This window comes from Suncus etruscus, chromosome 7, assembly GCF_024139225.1.
Source record: "Suncus etruscus isolate mSunEtr1 chromosome 7, mSunEtr1.pri.cur, whole genome shotgun sequence".
Classification (NCBI taxonomy): domain Eukaryota; kingdom Metazoa; phylum Chordata; class Mammalia; order Eulipotyphla; family Soricidae; genus Suncus; species Suncus etruscus.
In genome coordinates this window covers 52,122,738-52,139,351 of record NC_064854.1, presented here as the reverse complement: position 1 = coordinate 52,139,351, position 16,614 = coordinate 52,122,738, and the positions used below count along the sequence as shown (strand labels likewise).

Below are 16,614 nucleotides of genomic sequence, written 5' to 3'. Positions count from 1 at the left end.
AGGGCCAGAGCAATAGCACAACAGATAGTGCTTTTGCCTTGTACATGGCTAACCTGGTTTTGATTCCTGTACCCCATATGGTCCCTGAACACAGCTAGACGTCAGCCCTGAGCACTGCCAGCTGTGGCCCCCAAAAAAATAATAATTCCATTTAAACCACAGATGAAAAATTCTTCACCAATGGTTTAAGTTCCTGAAACTTAAACCATTCTTTGCCGGTGGTAAAAATTCTTGAAAAAGACAAAGCAAGTTTCTTTCTGTGTTTATTCTTTTCTTGAAGTAATTTTCTCATTTTGCATGCATTGTTTTTGTGAGATAAGATATGACCTCAGAATAGTTTCCAAACTGATGAATTTGCATTAATGATTCTGATTTTCCTTTGGTGCAGTTTTCTTTGGGTGAGGGTCGGGGACTGGGGAGAGGCATACCCAGTAGTGATTCCTGGCTCTGTGATCAGGAGAGAAGAAGTAATGCAGAGTAACTAGGTGATTGGGAAGTCAGATGATCCACAGTGGCCCTGCAGGAAGTGGAGGTATCAGAACAGGGCCTTCTGGCAGATTTTTGATGCTGCTTCACAGTTCACATAATTGAGTGTGGATTGCTAAGAGATAGAAGAATTAACGACATCTTAAAGATTATTGTTAGAAACCAGCTAGAGAGGGCTTATGGTGTGTGAATTGCAGGGGAGAATGAAAAGTGGATGGTTTCAAGATCTTTTCAGATCTGTCATTGCTGATGGGTCAGAAGTGGGTGGTTAGAAAAGAAGAACGTATTTGTGATGTTTCCTGAGCTTTGGAGTTTGGGTCACGAGTGATTGATAGTATATATGGGTCTGGAGAGGATGGGGAACAGATGGACAGACAGGTTTTGGAGGAAGAAAACCTTGATTTATATTTGATCCATTAAAATCATGTCAAATATGGGAAACTTTTAGACTTCCTACTGGTGCTATACAAGAGAAACTTGAATGTGTATGAATTTTGAGCTCATTCGAGAAGTAGTTAGGGTAATTTGGGAGTGATTAATGTGTTCCAGGCCTTGAGACTGGATGGGGATGTGGGAAGAAGAGAATTGAGGACACAATTTTGTGGCTCTGCATTGTTTGGAGGGGCTGAGAAGGCTTTAAAAAAGAATAATAGTACAAACAGGAGGGCAGAGCGAAATGAGACTGGACGTGAAAGACCAGGGTTTTAAGAAGCGTTCTCTGTGGCTGCAAATGACAAGGTCAGGGAAATATTGATTTTGAAATGCAGAGACCGGAGAAAATAAGCATTTATGATCGGTGGTATTTTTCTCACATTAACTAGTCAAAATTACGGAGATGATCAGCCGCAGCCCAGAGCAACATATTAATCAGCTACAAGCTCATCCTCATGCCAGAAACAACCACAGATGGTTGTTACAGATCACTGCTGTAGACAAGAGGCAGAAAGGATACTGGGATGGCTCCCTCCATGCCAGTTGAGCTCAGTTTGGCAACTCAAAGCCCTTTTGGGCTCATGTTGGTCAATTCCACATGAATATTTGTATTTTTCCCTGCAGTTCGTTGAGTTTCTTTCCATCACTGCCATAAGAAGACCTCCAATTTCGTCTTTTCTGGGTCAGCCTTTTCTCCCAGCCTTGATTCCTGGGAGCTGGCTGAAGACTCTGATTTCTGATTCTACTCGCTGTGTGCTAATAGCACTCGTGTGCTTCCTCACTCAAGCTTTTTCGAGGCTGGCAGTGTTTGGGGGACATCCTATTGTTGACTTGTACCTGTTTTTTTTTTTGGGGGGGTAGGTGTTTTAAAGAAAATGCATCACATGGGGGAGGGGAGAGAAAGGGGGGGGAGAAAATGTATCACATAGTTGACATTGTTGCCATAATAGATTTATAGAAACAAATGTAGATAAGTGAAAACATTGTGAAAAAAAAGGAAGAGAAGAAAGTTTTCAAAAAAGGAAAAGTACAGTAGCAAGAACTTTTGTGAATTTTTTTTGTTTCTACAGTGAAGTCATTAATACAATGGTAGAAAGTTTAGTTAGCTATTGTTGTTCGCTGTCTATTCTGTTAAATTGATGTGTTCCTATAGAGATGACAGCATCAAAAAATGAAGTTGTCGAGACATTGAGAGCACTATTACTGAAACTTTGACCTTTAGGGGGATGTACACAGCTGCCAAGCCTCCTGGAATAAGGAAGCTATGGCTGAGGGTGCCCACACTCACTCCAAAAAGCCCTAGTAATATCATCCCCCAAACTATCATCCCCCAAACACGCAGATTGGTAGTTTGGCAGATTGGTATTCCCAAAGGGAATCATAGAAAGGTAATGAGGCATGGCCTATCAGGCAAACTATGATTCTGGGTAATAGATGCAGGGCTGTTTTTAACATCAGAGTTTTGCACTGTATCTGTGTTTACCTTTGCATCTTTATCTTCTTTGTTGTGCACTGGTACTGGTTGTCCTCTCGTACTTTTAAATTTAAATTAAATAATCCCAAAGTGTCAATCCACCTCACTTCCATTACAAAAATAATTAAAAGTCACAGTTTTCTAAATAAGTGGGTGTTTTTTTCTGTATAATTTGTCTTGCTTCACTGATAAATTTATTTATTCCTTCAAATAATATGTCATGACATCTGGCCTTTCCCCCTAAGATTGAGCACTGTATGGGAGGCATATCAACAGATCTTTGAATTAATGAATAATTTAAAAATCTTGAATGGTTTTATGAGATTTAAAATAGCTGGAAAGAATCACATAATATCAAGATATAGCAATTTTTTTCAAGACGGAACCTACTTTTATAGACCCACATCCCTCACTTACGTTTATATTTAAAGTGGCTTGTTATTAACCTGCATTAAAATCATAGTAAAAAATGTTCTAAAATGGGCTCAAGAAATGTTGTTGTGCCATGTAAATAAGCTATTATAATTTTATAAAGATGATTTAGTTATGTCAAGATTCATTTATCCATGCAACTTCATGCTGTGGGGATACATGGTGTCATGTCCCTAGAAGAATCTCGCTTGCTCTGAAAACACAATTTAAATTTTGTGTCTTGCAGTTCCTCCAGTCATTAGCCCTCCTCTATCAGAATACATCACTGCAGTGGATAAGCCTGTGTCTCTGCCCTGTGAGGCAGATGGTCTCCCACCACCCAACATTTCATGGCACAAAGATGGCCATAAAATACCAGAGTCCATCCGCCTGCGTGTTCTCCGCTCTGGCACTCTGCAGATTGCATTTGCTCAGCCAGAAGACACTGGTCAGTACACGTGCCTTGCAGCCAATGTGGCAGGATCAGCCAGCGTGAGCACCACACTCATAGTCCATGGTAGGTGGGCATGGCGGGAGTCCCGGTAGATGGTCCACAGTACATGGACTACACTCCCCATCCACAATAGGTGGCCCACAGGAAATGATCCATCGTAGGTGTTCCATAACAGCTGGACGATGGTCCACAGAAGCTGGTCCACTACTGTGGACCATGAACTATGGACTATGAACACCTATGTTCATAGTAGGTGGACTATGTTCTTGTTCCAGGTAGGTAGTCTAACCTTCATCATTTTAACCACCACAAAAACACAAAGCCCAATCTGCTCTGTGTACTTTGTTTGTGCATAGGTACATGGGAAAGAAAGAGGAATTGTGTTTATATGGCTTGAATTATGACTTGCTGCTAATTTTCCTCTCATGTTGCGATTATTTCTATTTGTGTTCGGACCTAAGAGAGTTAGTGTCTGTGTTTATCTCGGCTGACTACTCAAGCTGTACTTGAGAGCATTTATTCATTTAAAGTGGAAGAATATCGATGTGCATATTTTTTTTTTTTTTTTGGTTTTTGGGCCACACCCGGTGACGCTCAGGGGTTACTCCTGGCTATGTGCTCAGAAGTCGCTCCTGGCTTGGGGGATCATATGGGATGCCGGGGGATCGAACCGCGGTCCGTCCAAGGCTAGCACAGGTAAGGCAGGCACCTTACCTCTAGCGCCACCGCCCAGCCCCTCGATGTGCATATTTTATTATAAAACATAAAATTACATTTTGGTCCTTTGAATTCAAACAACCAAGAAAATAGCTTAAAATCAGCACTGAACTATTTCAGTTGTCCATGTAAAATTTTAAGATAAGTTTTAATAATTATTTTATCTCAGTCACAGAAAATGACAAACAAATCAAACTGTCTCAGTACTATTATTAGTGCTAGTAATTCTAGTATATGTAAATAAGTAATACCATCACTCTTGGTTTGGTTAGTTTGGGGATCACACCCGGTGACATTCACAGGTCACTGCGTTCAAGAATCACTCTTGGCAGTGCTTAGTTCGGGAAGCATATGGGATGTTAGGATTGAACCTGAGTCAGCCACATGCAAGGAAAGTGCCCGCCCTGCTTACTATCACTGCAACACTCACTTATATTTAATGATCAGTTTCTGGTATTATTTCAAAAATTGATGAGAATTTTTTATTTTTCAAGGAGTACTTGAATACTTACCATTATTTGTACAGGACTGGAGGAATAGAATAGGGCACTTACATTGCGCATAACCTATCTGAGTTTAATACCCTGTACCCCCAAGTTTTATGGAATCACTCAGGAATTATGTTTGAGTGCAGAGCTTAAGCACTGCTAGGTGTGGCTCCAAGATCCAAAATTAACAAATAAATAACTTCTTTGTTATTTATTTGTATTTGTAAGTGTACTTTCAAGTGAAAACATTTAAATTAAATAATTTAGCCAAAATCAAATGTATTTATGAATTTCCTTGATTTATTACTTTTGATTAACCATTAATTGATTACTAATTGAATGGTTAAATTTATAATTTAACTAATCTGCATTTTAATCTCTTTGCTTCAAATAATAGTTTTTCACAGCTAATTGTAGAAAATTTGCGATAATTACTCTTTGCCAAACGTCCAAGAAATCATTTTTAAAAAATTTAAGTATGATCACACAGAGCCAGGAGTAAGCCCTAACCACTATGACCCCAAACAAACAAATTTCTAGCTCTATCAAAATTAATAAAGGAGGACATTTGTTCAGATAAGGTAAATATATATATTCAGTGAGTTCAAATTTATTTATTTTCTGCTGTCATCAAAACTATTTATGGGGGGCCGGTGAGGTGGCGCTAGAGGTAAGGTGTCTGCCTTGCAAGCATTAGCCAAGGAAGGACCGCGGTTCGATCCCCCGGCGTCCCATATGGTCCCCCCAAGCCAGGGGCAATTTCTGAGCGCTTAGCCAGGAGTAATCCCTGAGCATCAAATGGGTGTGGCCCAAAAAACCAAAAAGAAAAAAAAAACTATGGTCTAGGGACTAGAAAGATAGTATAGTACTGAAAATAGGGACCTTCCCTTTATGCTGCTGACTCAAATTCAGTCCCTAGCATCCCATATTGTCCCTCAAACCCTCCCAGGAATGGCCCTTATGCACAGAGCCATTATGCATTCCTCAGGACTCCTAGGTGTATCCCCTCAAAAAAAATGTACTTATAGGCTGGAGAGGTAATCCAGGGGTGAAGGCACATGCCTTGCATACAACTAACCCTGGTTCAATCCCCAATGCAACATGATTCCATAAGAACCTCTGGGTGACCAGAGATTCTGGCCAGTAGCACTTTCTGGCCATCCCATTGACTTGTCTAGTTGGCCAAGAACCACTGAGGGACACCTTGGCATTGCTTTGGAGACCCCTCCCCACAAGTAAACTTTCCTTCATAATAAACAATCAATATGATACTCAATTTTTTAGTCTTGTCAGCAAAATGATCTCCCAAAGAGTCTTGTGTACTTTTCCTTGTTAATGGAATTGTCCTTGAGCTCAGCATCTAAAGGACAGTCTTGAACTCTCCCTAGTCCCCCCTCGGATCCAAGCAACTGAAGAATCCTTCACTGTCAATGAGAACTCCCAAGCTCTCCTCCCGTGTACAGCTGATGGAGTCCCCACACCCACCATTCATTGGGAAAAGAACAACATCCCCTTAACCAATGTGGCAGGAAAATATACTGTTGAACCCTACGGAGAACTTATTCTGGAGAATGTTCTGGTAAGTTTGACAGCCATGAATAGGTAACGTGAAGGCAGACGATGAAATTCCCTTTAACTTTTAGAAACTTAACTTGAAGGAATATATGATTTGATAATGAAATGTATTATTTAATTATGAGTTAATCTTCTGTAAGTTCAAGTCATAAAATTCATTTTACAGGTATTCCATTGTATGCCCCAGACCTGAGAATAGTATTTAACAAATAGCAGGAACTTCTAAACAACTTTTCACTAAGATTCTAATTTGGTTTCTGTGTTGATCAGAAAAGGGTACATAGGAACCTGCAGGGCATTCTGTGCTTAGAATCAGAAGAAAAGGGGCCGGGAAGGTGGCGCTAGAGGTAAGGTGTCTGCCTTACAAGCGCTAGCGTAGGACGGACCGCGGTTCGATCCCCCGGCGTCCCATATGGTCTCCCCAAGCCAGGGGCGATTTCTGAGCTCATAGCCAGGAGTAACCCCTGAGCGTCAAACGGGTGTGGCCCAAAAAAAAAAAAAAAAAAAAAAGAATCAGAAGAAAAGAGAAGAAGAGATTATATTATGAGGCATTTATAGAAGGCAGTTTTGGCTTCTTTTCTGATTTCTACATGATATCTTTCCATCTTCCGAATCAGAGATAAGGAAATGGAATGTTCAGGAGCCTTTTTCAGCTGAAAATTTTAATATTCTTCTCTGGCCCTTTCCATTGCAGAATGCCTTCAGAAAGGTCTGTTTTTAAAGAAACTCTCCTAAGGAGGAAGCTCTGTCTGTGTTGATCTCCAAAAATAATTGTTTGAGTCTGGAGTGATAGTGCAGCAGTAGAGTGTTTACCTTTCAAGCGGCTGATCCAGGATAGAACTCAGTTTGATCCCCGGCATCCCATATGGTCCCTCAAACCAGGAGCGATTTCTGAGCACATAGCCAGAAGTACCCACCCCCCCCCTGAGTGTCACTGGCTATGGCCCAAAAACGAAAACAAAAAAAAAGAGAAAGAGAAAATAGCAAAAAAAATTGTTTGAGAGGCTCAAATCATGGACTGGTTATTAAACACAGACACATGTGAATTAATATTTGAACTTTGTGTCTCTCTTGTTTCTCTTCCTTACCCATCAGAATTCCTATATCTCATAACAGAATTCATTATGCTTGAGTAGACAAAATGGGTCATATTGATGGTGCTAACTCTGTGGAATGAGCTCAATCATTAGGCAAAGTCCTAAGATTACCAGGCACACAGCTATAGAGTCAGCTATGCCACACAGCACTGACTCAGCCCTGTGTACTAGTGCAAGTTATACTCACATTTGTTTTCAGCAGTTGCAAAGTACATGGCTATTTATATACCATTAACTAATAACACAAGTGCTGGGTAGATAGCACAGCAGGTAAAGAGATTGCCTAACATACATCCTACCCAGGTCAATTCCCAGAACTCCATAGGGATATGAGACCTGCCAGGAGTGATCCCGAAGTGCAGAGCCAGAAGAAAATCCTGAGTTTAACTAGCTGTGACCCCAAAACCAAAAATAAAAACAAAGTACCATCTAACAGCAGATGAGCCTTTTCTCAATTGCACCCTATCTTCTGAAATACTAAAAGTTAAAAGGGCAAGTCTTGGAATTGATAAAAATAAATATAAGGATAAAGTGTAAAGATAGTAGACAATTTGTATGCAATCAACCAAATAGAGATAGTGTCTATAACAAATAATGATAGCTTCCATACAAAAAAAAAAGTAGTGTTAGACTTCCAAAAAGAGAAGTATATATTATACACCTTGATTTGGAAGCATTAAGTCACTAATTCCGTAAACATTCCTGGAGCATCTTTTCTGGGGTAAGTACGGATACAGGTACTGGGGATAAATAGAGCAGGGAAGAGACAAATCAAAGGCACTTTCCTACTGTAGTATAAGTTCTCTGGGGTTGAGAGAAATGGGGACAGGCAGTTGAGCACCCATCAGCACTTAATTGGGATGAAACCCAAAGGCTGGATGAGTCATATGCCTGGGGTGACAGAAAGAAGACCCAACAGTGAGCTGGCTTACAAGATAACACTAAGACATTATGTTGCATGTAGGAAAAGAAGTATCAGCAAAGGGGAAGGAAATCAGGTGGGTGAATAATGTTCCATAGTCACGAGAAGCTGTGATTTGGATGAGAATATGCTCCTAGAGCTGTCAAGATTGTCTTTTCTTTGCTACAATCTTAGCCACTTTTGACACCATATTACCCTGTTTTGCCAATGGTCCAATCCGGGACTCTATTCTTTCTTTATGTCTTACAAAGTTTCATTCCATGTGAGATTTCCTAAACTCATCATTCCAACGCTTTCTGAAGTCAGATTTCTGTTGATGGTTTCAAAACTGGGGCCTCTGTTGCAATTCTTCTAGTTAGCTTGGACTGGAACTGTCACTGTTTTAAGTAGGAGCAAACCTTGGGGACCACGTGACATGATTCTTTGTGTGCAATGTAAGATTGTGCCAGCATAAGCCTTCTGATTGTTTTCCAAGCCAGAGGATTCAGGTACCTACACCTGTGTTGCTGCCAATGCTGCTGGGAAGGACATTCATACTGTCACCCTGGCTGTCCACGTGCTCCCCACTTTCACAGAGCTTCCTGGAGATGTGGCGCTGAATAAAGGGGACAGACTCCGCCTGAGCTGCAAAGCCACAGGCATCCCACTGCCTAGGTTAACGTGGACCTTCAACAATGACATTATCCCAGGTGGGTTGCTTTGGAGAACATAGTCAAGCCAAGGCCACTTTCTAGGGGTGACAAGAGGGGAAAATAAATAAAAATTTCTTGAAGAACTGGTCATTTGAAGTTCTCTACTTGGACTTGCCTTTCTTTTCTTTTCCTTTTTTTTTTTCTTCTGTCATTCCATTGAAGAGGAATTAATTCTCACTACTAGTTGATTTTTGGGGTCATACCCAGTGGTGCTCAGGGATGACTCCTGTCTCTGCACTCAGAAATCACTTCAGGTGGGCTCAGGGAATCACTTGGGATTCTGGGGATTGAACATAGGTCAGTTTCATGCAAGGCAAGTGCTCTAAGCACTGTGTTATCACTCCAACCCCAACTTGATTTTTTTTTCACCTAGACATTATCCCTTTGCTGTATATGATTTTGGTAGAACCTTATTCCCAGAGACCTCCAGCATAATTGAGTTAAGGTGGTTACTGTTGGAGTGTTAAGAATTGTCTGAGCCCTGGCATGGTCTATAGTCTCCCAAGCTCTACCAGAACTGATCCCTAATCACAGAGCCAGGAGTAAACCCAGAACACTGCCAGATGTGGCCCAAACTCCCCCATTCAAAAAAATTTTTAATGGAGTCTATCTTCAATTTGATAGTCCCTGGAGCACAGGAGAACTCTAAGAGTTTAAGGAAATCAAGTTCAAGGAAAATTGTCTTTTTTAGGTTTAAACTTTGCTATCAGCATATATAGTCAGGAATGAGAGGTTATTATATAGTATCACCTTTGAATAAATGTCTTCCTAGAAAATATAAGTATGAGTTTTTTCCTTCATGTTTATGTGAGTGACTGGAATTTATCAAACATATGACCTTAGTAATATTATTAAGTAAAATAGGAAATAATATGTAGTAATATAGGAAAATAGTAATAGTTTTTCTCAGAAAGGAAAAACAAAGTACAAAGAAAATTTAATCAAAAAACTAATTAGTAGGGTGTATTTATTTTCCAAAGAGGAACAACTTATGGGTATTATAAAAATTTAAACTAAAACCAAAACAAAATGCTAAAATAAAAATGTGAAACTTCATTTTTTACCTAATACCTAGCTGTATGAAATCTTGAGAGCTCATTCTGAGGGCAAACAAATCAAGGTGACCATTCTGGAAAGAGACCTTGCTGGTCTTATCCACATCTTATTTCATGTTGGGGTTAACATATTTACCTTATGCCCAATTCCAAGCATCATCACTCCCTTGGCAAATATTTATATCACCATGATTGTAAAGAAGTGTAAATGATTACAAATGTGATCATGCTGTGCCTGTTGCCTAACTAGCCTATGTTTTTATGATTTTTCCTCTGGCCTGCCAAGACAGTTGAGTTATAATTGCAAAGGTTTTCATGGTTTAGATGTCAATGGTTGGGGTGGAAGAACACCATGAGATAAAGGAAATGGAAAATGTGCTGTTTCTTCAGCAGAGATTGGACACCAAGGACACTTGGGCCAACTTGAGAGGAAGGTGTCCCTCAGATAGAAACTAATTTTTAAGATGTTTGTTTTCATTCTCTTTTCCTGTCTTTTCTTGCTGTTTTTTATTCATCAAACAAGTGTCTATAGACACAGAAAATAGCTCAAGGCAGAAAGCCATTCAAAAGCCTCCCTTCTCCCAAGGCTGGCGAAGTTTGGTTCAGCTGCTGATTCCGCTCATAAATCCCATCTACACACTGCCCCGCTCTGTGACAACTTTTCCAGGTGACTGAGAGACATTTGTGTTGTCCCCACAGCCCACTTTGACAGTGTCAAGGGACACACTGAACTTGTTATTGAGAGAGTGTCCAAAGGGGATTCTGGCACGTATGTCTGCACTGCAGAGAACAGCGTGGGCTTTGTGAAAGCCATCGGATTTGTTTACGTGAAAGGTGGGTGAACGTGCTGTGTCTAACCCACTGTTCCTGTGTCATGGCTGGTTTCACCTCGGCTTCGGGTTACTTAGAAATCTATTGGCACATCAAGTTAGTGATGGACAAATGGGTGAAAGAAGGTATGAACATTCACCCACAGAGTAGGTCATCAGACCTAAAAGAGAATTTGGCTCAAGTAGAATCATCCATTTAAATGATTGAAACAGGGGCCAGAGCAGTGGTAGAGCAGTAGGGCACACATGCACTAACCAAGGAGGGAACACAGTTCAATCCCCCGGCATCCCATGTGGTCCTCCAAGCCAGGAGCAAATTCTGTGCGCATAGCCAAGAATAACCCCTGAGCATCACCAGGTGTGGCCCAAAAACCAAAAAATAAATAAACAAAAATAAATTATTGAAACTGGGGCCTGTAAGATGACACCTTGGCTTATCTGGCAAGCTCAAGGCTCTGAGTTAAAACCCCAGGGCTGTCACATGCACAAGATTATCAGAACAGCCCTTCTGTGAGTGATCTCCAGTTAGAATATTCTAGGTGTCTCAGTAATTGACATAAGGCATCCAGCTGGCCAAGAGGTCCTGAGCCTCCTCTCTAGTGCTATACCAAAATAATCCCAACCACCTCCACCCCCATGATCTAGAATCCCCATCAAGGGAGAAAGCCATGATTGAAACTGACACAATTTCCAGTTGATTCTAGAAAACTCAGGAGATTTAAAAGCAACGTTTTCTCTCTCCACTAACCACTTTTACAAAGTAGGTCCAAAATCAGCAGGAAGTACCCAGACCTTGCTTTAATTGATTTATCTTGTTTATTACCCAGAGCCGCCTGTCTTCAAAGGCGATTACCCTTCCAACTGGATTGAGCCCCTTGGTGGCAATGCCATGTTGAATTGCGAGGTGAAGGGAGACCCTGCCCCAACCATCCAGTGGAGTCGAAAGGGGGTAGATGTGGAAGTCAATCACCGCATCCGCAAACTCAGCAATGGATCTTTGGCCATTTATGGCACCGTGGTAAGTCCCAGGGTCAGAATTGTGCTGGCCATGGAGAGCTTTCCGTGCAAATCATCAGATCAGATTGGAATCAATAGATTCCAAAAATCAATGGCCATCATGTGGATAATTTTTGGTGAATTTCAGAGAAGTTCAAGAATAAAAGAGTTTTGCTATGTCTTTCCTCTCAGTAACCTCTAAGTTTACATTAGCATCTGCCTACCTCAAATCAGTTTCACAACCAGCCATGGAAGAATGACAAACACTGTAAGAATGAGTTTGAGGGTAGAAAGTTCACAGCTGAGCCCAGGCTTTCATGTGCTTTTAAATTTTCTCATGTGTGAGCACAGAGATTGAGATCTTTTATTTTCCCTAAAATGCCTCTACTGGGCTGTTGTATTAAATAATTAATAATGGAGAAGGATGGAGAGGGATGGTGAAGGATGGAGGCCTTTGTCCTTAGGCCCCGGCCACGTGGCTTCATCCCCCATCAACCGCGGGTCTGGGGTTCAGGAAAGCGATGGGTATTGAACTCACTCACAGGCAGGCATCAGGAGCATCAGCTTTATGCATACCCTATCCACCACATGTGTGTGGCCTATCTCATAACCTTTCAAGCATTCAGCCATTCTTAGCTAGCCCTGCGTCTTAACTCCTTTCAGCCATCTTCCTTTGACCTCCATGCTGGTTAAAGACCAAAAGGGGAGAGCCCGCCAAAGGCCAAAAAGGCAAAGACCCTAATCCCCTGGGTCAGAGGCTTTATATAACCTTCCAAGACCACTCCCCGGAATGGGAGGGGTCTTGCAGGTAAGGTTACACCTAGTATCCGGTTCCCAAGACCCCTCTCAGAAAAGGGCAGGTCTCAGGTAGGTACACCTAAATCCAGGGTGGAGTTACACTGGGCTACATATAGATATTGGGTTGGTTCATTGTCCTGAATTTAGTGGGTCACACACAGTACTTTTCTTCTTGGTTTTCAAACAAGGGTTGTAGCCTCTTTTCTTTTGTTTTAGGCCACACCCAGCGATACTCAGGGTTTACTCCTGGCTCTGTGCTCAAGGATCACTCCTGGTGGACTCAGGGGACCAGATAAAGTGCCAGGGATTGAACTCTGATCAACTGTCTTACTCAGCAAATGCCCTACCCACTGCAGTAGCTCACTGGCCACATGGCTTATATCCACTTTCCTCTTCACATATGTACTTCTGAAATCCTTGGTAATACTAACTGGTGCTATTCATACCAATCTCACCAAATTCACATTCCTAAATGTATGTCTCCTCCAACTCCCTTGAAATTCTTACAGATGCCACTGAGTTTCCTGATAGAATGTCATATTTGTATAACACATTCACACTCCAATTAAACCCAAAATTGGCACCCCTGTTCTTCTAGCCCGCCTCTGCTTCCGGAAACTTAGGCCCTCTCTCTGGCTTAATTTTAAGAGTCCTGTTCACAAGTTCTTTTTTTGGGGGGTGGGGTGGGTGGGAGGGGGCAGAGTCACACCAGGCAGTATTCAGGGCTTACTCTTGGCTCTGCACTCAGGGATAATTCCTGGAGATGTTTGGAGGACCATATGAGGTTCCAGGGATTAAATTGAAGTTACTTACAAACAAGGGAAACACCTTAATCCTTGCACTCGCTTGCTCTCTCTCTCTGTCTCTCTCTCTCTCTGTCTCTCTCTCTCTCGCTTGCTCTCTCTCTCTTTTGCTCGCTCTTGCTCTCTCTCAACCTGTAACTTTTATTAATTACCAAGTTTTATCATGAGACCCACCTGGGTTCAATCTTCGGCATTCCATATGAACCCACCAGTGATTACTGAGTGCAGAGCTGTACGTACCACCAAGGTGTGACCCAAAAACTTAAAAAAAAATAGAAATTTCATTTATTCTGATGGTTTTCATGCTTTTTAAGGTATGTGTAAGAATAGCATTAGTGTTTTTCAAGTAAGACAAGTTCAGACCTATGACTATAAAGAGTTTATATTATTCTAGTTTCCAACCAGTTGTTATTCTTAAGCATAATGATAGTCCACTTTGAAAATATTTCAGAGCTTTCTAGTGTTTATTAAAAATATTCTCATCTGCTGGGTGTAGTAGCCAAAACACCTTTTTCGAATGAGATAACATCTAAGTTGGGTGGAGATTGTGGTCCACTGTCTGATGTCTAAATCCCTATTTGTTTGTGTAGAATGAAGATGCTGGTGACTACACTTGTGTAGCTGCCAATGAAGCAGGAGTGGTGGAGCGGAGTATGAGCCTGACACTGCAGAGTAAGTGCCTCTGGGCATAGCTATGTGGTGGGGAGAAGCTACCCAGTGAAGGGCATCCACTGGCTTTGACTCTATAGACACCCATCAAATGTTATGATGTAAGAGTGAATCAGCTCCACAAAGTCCTTTCTCTGCTTATTTGCTATATGCAGTTCAAGATGGCCACCCCTGGGGACTGAACTTTGGTATCTCTAATGTTCTCACAAGCCAAATGAAAACAAAATGATACACATCTATTCACCCATTAACACTTGGTTTTTCATCTATCAGTAAAAGGGTGTCTTATTTAAGTACATATCTTTTTTTTGTAATTTTTATTTTTTATTTGCACAGCATAATTACAAGGGTGTTTATAATACAGTTGTTTTTCCCCACAGATAAAGTTGTTCATGATTGAAATACAGTCATACAAATGTACAACAGCCTTCACCAGTGCACGTTTTCTGCCACCAATGTCCCCAGTGTCCTTCTCACCCTCCCTGATACCTTCTTTCTTTCTTAATTGCATTTCTATCAAACATTATAAGGGTTAAAAAAGAGAGAGTCTGCAATCAAGTTTGAGGGACATGGGAGCAGGGGAGGCAAAAAGATCTAATATCTATTTTATCATTGAACACATGAAGACATCAAAGCTATGCCAGGCTTTGCTTAGTTGTGCTGTTTCTTTACTACAGATCTTTTCAGAAGCTGGTAGACTGATGAGAGTCATAACTCAACAAGGGGAAGATATCCCGTTTTCCAAATCAATGTGATTTTGATGATACCTCCTAAATTCTTTACTCAAGGGATTAGGAGGGAAAGAGGACAGTTACATGAGCCATGTGGGGATTACTGGGGGAGGGAAACAGACCATCACATGAGCCATGGGGGGGAGGGGGGTTACTAGGGTGGAAACAGACCATCACATGAACCATGGGGAGTTACTGGGAGAGGAAATAGACCATCACATCTGCCATGTGGGGGTCACTACCTGAAGGGGGTTTCCCTCACCTCTTTGAGAAAACTGTGTTATGTCAGCTCATCTAAACTGCTGATAGTAAATTCGTGTTAGTAAATAGCCAACGATGTAAATGAAAAAACGAACAGTATAATTCATCTGGAAAAAAAAAGTACCAGAAGCTATGTTGGAGAGAGTATGTGTGATGCCCAGGGTTGAAACCATGTCCCATATATGCAAGCCATATCATTTTCAACCAGAGCAATGTTTCATTTAGATCAAATGGTCATGTGACTCATTCTGTGACCAATAAAATTAATGGAGCCTCAAAAACAGGGAATGTGGAATTCTATCACTCAATTCATTGCCTAAGCAATTGGACATGTTCCAATATAACACCTAAGTAAAGAGTCCGTGTTTTATCAGACACTCTTGGATAAACAGATGTGTGCCATGACTTGTTTTGTCATTTCGGGCTAAGAGTAGAAGCTGACTTTATGGCAATAGCCCTTGGAATGTGGAATCCTCATTGAAAAGTCTGAGGATAAAATCTCACCTGTCCTGTGATTGTTCATTATGAAGTTGATGTCAATATGGAGTAAGACAGTGGTTGTGGGGGCCATGTGGGCATACTGATGCATAAATGCATTGCCTAGCATCACTCTGAGATAGCAAACTTATTAAATTGGTAATGCTTTTCCCTAAATGAGAGTCACAGCACACTAAAACATACTTCACTTCTATTTTGCTTTGTTTTCTTTATGCCAGATCCATGTCATGAGCCAAAGCAGTCAGCTGAGTGATCTGGCATCCATCGTTCCCCTTGAGCCAACCCTTCTATTTCAGCATTGTCCCCACTTTCACTCCCTCCCATCCTGTTCCTTTAACAATGTGTCAGCCCCTTCACTGACTCAAAGAATGTCAACCCTGTGGATCCTCGCCCCAGATTTTAGTCAAATATTAAACACCTGCTCCCATCGATCCTTCAGAGTGAAATACATTCTCTGCTGTCTATTACCAATTTACCATTCAACTGCCCTCCTCTCCACCAGCTTTTCCTCAGCTGTGAATCTCTAGTTTAAGGTGCTTTGTTCCCTAAATCCTGGCAGAGTTTTGACTTAACAGAAAGATCTTCTTTAGGGCAGAGATCATCACTCTCCCATCCACCTCTCCTTCCTTCCCCAATACTATTTTCTCCAAATTCACTTAGCGGCCAGCATCATCTTTTGGCTTGACCTTTGTGCAACTCTGAATAAGGATGTTGCAATCATTTTTTACCTTTATTTTCTTCTTTGCAACTTTGAACAATTTTTAAACATGTTAGCTATGCATGAAAGCTTCTGGGTCTCAAATGCTAGCCCATCTGTCTCTCTGAGCCATAGAGATTAATATCCACCTGCCATTTGAACTTCTCCCCCTGACTGTTTTACTAGTTCTTGATGAAATTGACTCATTATGACCCCTCCCACTCCATATGGTTCTCTTATGTATTTTGGAATCCTCCAACCCTTTGTTGTCCATATCAACCCTCTACAGTCACCACTTCTGCACTGAATCAATACTTTTCCCATGAGACAGTCTTCTCATTGAATCAATAACTCCAAAGGTATTGACTTTCCCATAAGAAAGTCTTTGCATTGATTCAATACCTTTCCCAGGAGAAAGTCTTTGGGGACTCCTGAGCAATCCCTGGTTTTTCTTCCATTTCTTCACAGAACTACTGAAGTGTCGCTTTCTCTAGGAGATTGGTTAAGGTTTGATTCCCACCGAGCTCC

General features: G+C 41.3%; 1 protein-coding gene across 1 annotated transcript in view; it reads left to right on the top strand.

Moving 5' to 3' along the window:
- Positions 1 to 16,614, top strand: part of HMCN1 (hemicentin 1) — a 414,107-nt gene that overhangs the window by 349,071 nt on the left and 48,422 nt on the right. Inside the window, 6 exon segments of the mRNA XM_049777571.1 lie at positions 3,051 to 3,320; positions 5,851 to 6,041; positions 8,532 to 8,745; positions 10,503 to 10,637; positions 11,461 to 11,651; positions 13,821 to 13,902. Coding sequence (XP_049633528.1) covers positions 3,051 to 3,320; positions 5,851 to 6,041; positions 8,532 to 8,745; positions 10,503 to 10,637; positions 11,461 to 11,651; positions 13,821 to 13,902 — 1,083 coding nt within the window.